This window comes from Aptenodytes forsteri, unplaced genomic scaffold (genome assembly GCF_000699145.1).
Source record: "Aptenodytes forsteri isolate BGI_AS27 unplaced genomic scaffold, ASM69914v1 Scaffold139, whole genome shotgun sequence".
Lineage (NCBI taxonomy): Eukaryota > Metazoa > Chordata > Aves > Sphenisciformes > Spheniscidae > Aptenodytes > Aptenodytes forsteri.
In genome coordinates, this window is record NW_008794414.1 from 1335803 (window position 1) to 1343316 (window position 7514).

Consider the following 7514-nt stretch of genomic DNA (forward strand, 5'->3'; position numbering starts at 1 on the left):
TTCACAGTTGGTTCCAGATTCGTAACTGGACATTCGGCTGTATTAAGGATGCGGTTGATCCAATCGCTACAGTTCACTAAATGTTCACCACCGTTGCTGCCTACTGTTGTTTCTCATTACATTAATCTTCGGATTTTCAAAGTTTATTTTCAAATAATTGATGAGCAGCTAAATAGTACCAGTCTTACTTTCTCTTCAGGAACCCATTCCAACTATATCCATCCCACAGAAACACCACAAGCTTACCGCTTTTGGTGTGCCGTGAATTAAATTTTTATCATTCCAGACTCTTGCTGCTCACTGTCTCGTCTGCCCGTAGAACAGCACATGCCTACGCTGAGGCCTGTCAGGCTTAAACAGCATGAGCAAGGGGAAGGTGCATCTCTCAGTCTATTCTCCCTGCACAGAATAATACAATTTAAAGATCATGGGCGCTTTAGCTTAGTGCAGGCAACTGCGCAGGGAGCTAGTAATAGCACCTCTGATTGCTTGCATGTTCGTCCTTGGTTCATTTAATATTGGACAGATTTTTCACCAAAGAGAGAGAACAGCATGACATAGCTGTTAAAATTGTACAAGTGTGTCCAGTAGTTAGATTAAAGCAGAATGTTTACAAACATCTCCATGCGCTGCTGAAAAAAACTAAAACCCCAAAAACTAAGAAGCCTGACTGTGTTTACCCAGAAAAAATTATTACAAAGATGGGAGCAGTGTCCAAAAAAAAAAAAAAAAAAAAAAAAAAAAAACAACAAGTATTCAGGTCCAGAGATTTTCTTAAGAGAAAACATTCAGTTTTGCATTATTTGGCTCTTGTGTGATAAAGGATTTCTGGGAAAGACAAGCAGAGGTGAAGCCTGAGCCTTTCACCAGCTGCCTACAAGCGACAGGATTATTACCTGTATTTCACTGAAGCTAAGAGGAATTCCCAAGAAGCTCAGCAGCCTTGCTGTGAGGGAAAGATCATCATTCTCTACCAAGTTCCTTCTCCCTTGTTTCAGTCTCCCTTCTCCCTTGTAGCCAGTCTTAACTGCATATCCACACAGGATTGCATTTCAAAGAACTGTTTTGTGCTAAAAATGCCAAGATGTTAGCTACAAGAGTGAGAATTTAATGTTAATAAAAGGTACCACATAAAATTATGAGACAGAAGATTCTATAGGTTTTAAAGTACTGAGAAGCAGTGAACTACTTAAAACGCGAACACTGATACATTTTCTTAGTGCTTGACAAAATAGTATCAACTACTGGGACCCCCAGTTACTGTCAGCTGCTACCAAACACTAAAATTTACCAGCTATTTGAAACAAAGAGATTGCGATAATATGCAGTTGTGGCTTTTGGCATAATAAGAGGAAAAAAATATAATTTACTTAACCACCGTCCTTCATACATCAGTGTTTAATTAATAATGGTCTTCAGAAGTAATAAGCAATGTAACTTTACCTATATTCTGAACTGAAATATGCCCAAAGCACAGATTGCCCAAGATCGATATCACAATACTGGCTTTGGCCTTGCATTTATATAGAGAAGTGTTAGTATATAAAATATAAGCATAGTAAGTGTCCGTTCCTTTCCACTTAGGCTTAGATATTTGGCACGCAACACAATCACCGCTTCATCACAACATAAATTAGGAAGAAAACAAGAAGTGTTGCCTATGGTCTTTTTAGCTTAAAACTTTAATTACTTAGCACGTGAAATGAATTATGATTAACATCATGCAGATATTCAGATTACAAAACAAAATACTTCAAATACAATTGCACGTTTAGAATTTACTCAAATATCTACTTTGAGGTAAAAAATTTAAGATTAATCAAATATACTGAGCAATTATAAGCTTAGCATAAATAAATATTGATATTTTCAGAATAAAATAATCAGTGAAAACAGCATTCTTAACACGTGTATCGGTACAAGAGATACAGCCCATTTACCCTCCTTCAGAGTGTGATCCACTCATCTGATATAAAGCCACAAGTACTGTAAAACTGCACACTACTAAAGCACAGCAGCCAGTTTGCCCACAACATAAGACTCCTACCTGCACACTGCAGTGTAGGGCCAAGTTATTTGAAAAAATATATAATTTCAAAGATTAAGGGGTTTAATTATACAGCTTCTAAAAAAGTATAGCGAAAGCTGCACAACCAAATCCCCACCGAATATTACAAAATGCCTTTGGCCAAAATTCCAAATATAAAGACCTGAAATTCAGGTCAAAAATACATGACCAATTAACATGTCTACTTTTGTGTATGCAAGTGACAGCATAAATGAGTTCTGTGTTTGTGCACCTCGGTGTTCTTTGTTTGGGGTTATTTAAGTAACTGTTCATGTGAAGAATCACGTAGCTGCACAGGGTTCAACTGCATATTCAGGTTCAAAGTGACCACAGGCCTACTCTCATGAAATCTAAATCACAGCATTTCTCCAGATGACAGTGGTCTCTCCCATTTCTCTAATTTCAAGAAGAAAACAATTCATACTTATTTTCACCACAAGTAGAACAACTAGAACACAAATGAGAACAATCTATTATAGCCTGCAATAGCTGAGGTTTGCATCTCCTGAACTGATTCACTCGTATGAGCAACGATACAGGGAAAATTACATAAAAACTAGAATATAAATATTATACTGCACCATGGAACACTACAAACAGAATATACAAAAATTATATTAGGGCATTAATTATCTGTCAACCTATTAAACAGAACACCTTTAATATTAATACAGCTTGGAAGGTAAACATAACCTACAGGCTAAGTTTTCAAATGGCTGTTTGTCAATGCAGCATAAAACATTTCCATAGTGCAAATCTTACCAACTGTATGAAAGATACTGTCCCCTCAGAAAAATCCTTCTCACCCCACCCCCCTCAAAATAATACGGAGTCATAAAGTCATAGCTCATTTCACATTTAGTACAGGATGTGTTTCGAAACATACTAACATAGGGAAGCTTAATTTTAACACTGAAAAAAGGTTGGACAATGTTGAGAAATTAAAATAAAAAGTTAGATATGCTATAGCTGGAAGACATGAAAGCCAAAAATCTGATCCGCAAAAGTGGGGGAATAAAAAGACACTGATCTTTCCTTTTTTTTCATCTGTTGGAAACATATTGTATGACAATACAGCACGCTCCCTATATTGTACCAACAACTGTAAGATTACTTTAATTGCTGAAGAATCACAGTGTTAAGAATATCTGCTTCTTGTAGTGTCAGGCTTTCATCTGTTAGCTCTTTATTTGGAAAGGTAGTCACAAGAACAAAATCAGTTGTTGCAAATGCTGGACGGGACTGGATAATGAAATCTCGAATATCCTTAATCCTGTGGAAAGGATATGGACATGAAAACTATGTATGATCCATTTTGACATAAATTTCTGAACATTAAGATGATCAGAGAACACAAAACCTTCTAACAGACTAAACCATTTAATATATCCTATTGGGTTTACATTTCCATTTGATCCAGATGACTAATGGTTGTGGCCTAGAATTTTTTGCTTCTTGCATACAAAACCTGAAAAATTAAAATTATTGTTGCTTGTCTTCTCAAATAACAGAAATAAAATTTGTAACATCGAAGTATATTGCAAACTGATACTTAGCATAGAAAGTCAAGTAACTTCAACACCAGCTGTCAAAAATTTCACTATTAATTAGTATATTCCAAAAAGGCTAAATTATTAACGGAAGGAGAAATCTTAAAATATATGGTGACAGTCATAAGAAAGCAGAGGGGAATTATTAATAGAACAAGAGGTTTCTCCTACCTTCACTTGGCATTGAATTTCTGAATAACAGTTCATAAAACAATCACATCAACAGTATAACAAGAACAATTTAGTTTTGTAAGACATGGATGAAAAATAAATAAGATTTTAGAGGTAAAACTGAAATTTGAGATTTCTCACCTAAGACAGTAAGCTGACAATAAATCTTTGAAGATCTATTGTAACTAATAAGTAGGCAGATTTACTGTAGCCAAATAAGCAGGGACTTCAACTTTCTATCAGTCTTCAAGGCTTATGACACAAGCAATGCACTTTAGTAGCTGATCTTGATCATACGTATGGCAAGGATAACTAAAGAGATCCACATCCAAGAGAAAGTTAATGATGATTAAAATAAGCTTCTGTCAACACACCCTTGGTTACAGATGTTACTGGGAAGTTCACCATTTCTACTCTTTCATGCAGGCAAAAGAAAACACACCATGGCTACAGAGGCTCCTGATGAGCCCTACTGTTTATCTAAGTCACTTCTCCAGCAGGTGCTGTGAAGAAAGGATCTGAGCCTGTACTATCAGGTCTGCTAAAATACAGGGAATTATTGCTGTATCTTCCTCCCTATTGGCATCTCAGCTAAAATTGCCTCATTGTGGTCTGTGTATGTTGTCGGTGAAGAAAGCTGCACATTGGCTCTACCCTTATTCTGAGCCAGAAGGAAAAAAAGGAAACAGGTGAACTCTCCATGTAACAATATTAACATGGAATTGGGTCCATGCTAAGACCACCTCCAAGCAGGCTTCAAGCTCAGTTTCAGCTGCGTTCTAACACAATGGTGCAGATTTCAGACCAGGGCTGACTTGAACCCTGCTTGCTGTGAAGCATGGGTGGAACTACTGCCCTCTGCCCAAAGTTCGCTCAGCCATGCAACGTGAAGTAGAGCTTTGCAGAACCTTGCACTAACACAACCTCTTAGGCAAATAAATGGGGTTGGCCAACACCATTTGTGGCAATGCCCCAACAATGTTAATAAAAGTGATGGCAAGCTCTAATCGGCAAACTAACAGATCTAAAAAACCCACCAAGTTCACACGCTGCCAGTTCCTAGGAGGTGACCATCCAAAACAAAACAAAGGTTGGTTCTCAATAATATGTCCAGCCTACATGCCAGAATTGCAAATGAGTACTATATATATACACACCCTTCTGCATATGGGCTGCAGTCTACACTTATAACGCATGTCATGCTTAGTCATAGTCTCAAGTATAACAAGGTAGAAAGCCGGAGTTCTTGATTATGGGCCAAAGCATCTCTCTGCCTGTAGTGCGGACTATATTCCAATTCAGACTATACTCCAAAGCACCTTGCAATAAAGTGCCTTCACAGGGTCATCCGAGTCAACCACATGCTCCTCCCAAGAAGGGCCCAGGGTTGGGATGACTACATAGCGAGGTTGTCCAGATTTCAGTTGCCCTGAGAACAGTTATGGCTGGTACCGTGTCCTTACAAATCATAGGACATAACTGGTCATGAAAGTTTGTGACTTTGCAGTTATCAAATATCTTGTGTTTCCAATTACAGAATTTTGCTTTGATAGCCAGTTTATCAGTACATCTGTGTTATGAAAATGACACAGAGCTCTAACATTTCAGTGGAGCTGTATTTTTCCCCTTTTTGCTGTCTTGCTGATATTCGTTTAATGACAAAACACAAACTTATCAAAATAGTTATGATTACCTGCATTGATGCAGAATCAATTTACCTGTGTGTTTGATTAAATCTTTGTATTAACCGGCTTCCATCTGCTAATCTAATTTGAATTTTAGTTGCTGGCATGGAATCATCAATCAGAACAGGCGCATTAAGAATGGATTTCTCCTCCTCCTCTGGGGAAGAAGGTGTGCTGACTATTTCAGGTGTAAGGCTAGAGGATTGAAAAAAATAAAGCAGATGTTATTAATGAAGTCAAACCAGAACTGAATAATGTTTCAGTTGTCTTTTTCATTGAATGACTACCACGTATAGCTAGTACAAATGAGCAATGAAAATCCTCTCAAAGTTATCTGAACTAAGTATAAATACAGCTTTTTAAATAGAGACACAAATAATGCTTTTGTAGTTTGTCAATGATTGCAATATTTCATATTTCTTTTTCTTGTAACTGTGCATATCATTGCATTTGCATGATTTTAAATAGGTAATCAAGTACCAACAAAACCATCTTTGTTTATGCTTACAGAGCATGAAATGATACTAAGATTTATATATTGTACCTCATGGACTATATTAAAAAATAATCATGCACCATTACACTGCATTAAACTGACCCAAACTGCTTTCGTAATTGCTTTTGGGAGCACTACTTTATGATTCCGGGCATCCCCCACCCTTTTAGAGCACAAATGATACTGACAGGTAATTGATATCACCACATAGTAAGCTTGGAATTTTTTACATTTAGTCTAAAAGTAATATCCATCTGACTGGAGATAACCATTTGGCTACTCCCCTCATTGCTTACATACCTGAGACTTCATACGCTACCAAAACAAACAAAAATGCCACACAACAGGTGTGCACATTTTCTTATATACAGAACCTCCTCTCTTCCCCACCTATTTTCTTTAATCATCTGAGCAAGTGCTCAAGTGAAGAAGTTATTATATACAATTGTTCCCTATGTCACTCCTACCAGAACTTAACCACCTCAGTTTTACTGAGCACACTTCCTCATTTTTAGAGATGAAATATAGATTGGAAACAGCCAAGAATCATTTATTGAATTAAATTACTTGCAGAAGCACACCAGTAATACCTTTTTTTGGCAACCAAACAACATATTAAATGAATAAATGCAATCACGAACAGAAACCTAGAATTATTTACAATTCAACAGCTAATATCAAGTCAGCTGGAAAAGATGCTATAAAGCCTATAGCTGTTATGTGAAAAGGCTGATGACTGGCAGAGTTTAGGCCACATTACTGTTTAGTCTTACTGACTGGCTTAAGCTGAACAGAGATTATGCACTTTTGGACAAAGTAGTCTGAAATGTTCAGTCACAGGAATGAATTTTGGCACATTATGCATCAGTTCAATTGAATTATGTACGTTAGAGCTTTAACAGCATCAACCTACTCTTGCACCGGGACAGCAAATGAAACAGAACTGGGTATAAGCTTTTCTAAATCATTAAATTTCTTTTTTCTTAACTACATTTATGAATTTTATACTGTAGTTGGAGATGACACTAGAATTGGAGGAAGTGGGGGCTCCAGTCAGAGGTTAAAAGTTGAGTCCCTCCTCTCCCACAATCCAGGCTTTGCAGCATTATTTCATCTAGGGGAGCATGTACAATTTCTCTGGTTCATTGATTTTAAAAAAACAGCTCCTACTATAGATTTTTTGCAGCATCATTTGAATTTTTAACCGAATCCTAGTAGAAGTTGAGAGATTTTGATACAACTTATTGCTCATTTATTTTGGATCAAATTAAAAAAACAGTTTATCAAATTATTTCTCTTTCTTAAAGCTAACAGTCTTGCCCTGTATAATAATGAGTGACTGTTTACAAGGTTATATTTCAAGACAGTATTTCTGCTGCTTCATTTCAGAAAAAATAGCTGAGTTGCTCCCATACAAAAATACTTTCCATCTGCATTAAGTCAAGCATCAGCCATATTGTTGCAAAAGCATCTCCTATGCCCTTTGTGATGATTCTAGCAGTAAAAGACAACATGTACTGCAGCTAAGCCAGAGCAGAGTATGT

General features: G+C 36.8%; 1 protein-coding gene across 1 annotated transcript in view; it reads right to left on the reverse strand.

Annotated features, from left to right (window-relative positions):
* Positions 1-1666: 1666 nt before the first annotated feature.
* UBXN2B (UBX domain protein 2B) overlaps positions 1667-7514 on the reverse strand; it is a gene marked incomplete at its 5' end in the record, with an annotated part of 15875 nt that continues 10027 nt past the window's right edge. Inside the window, 2 exons of the mRNA XM_009289300.1 lie at positions 1667-3341; positions 5508-5669. Coding sequence (XP_009287575.1) covers positions 3179-3341; positions 5508-5669 — 325 coding nt within the window. The remainder of the gene's footprint in view (positions 3342-5507; positions 5670-7514) is intronic.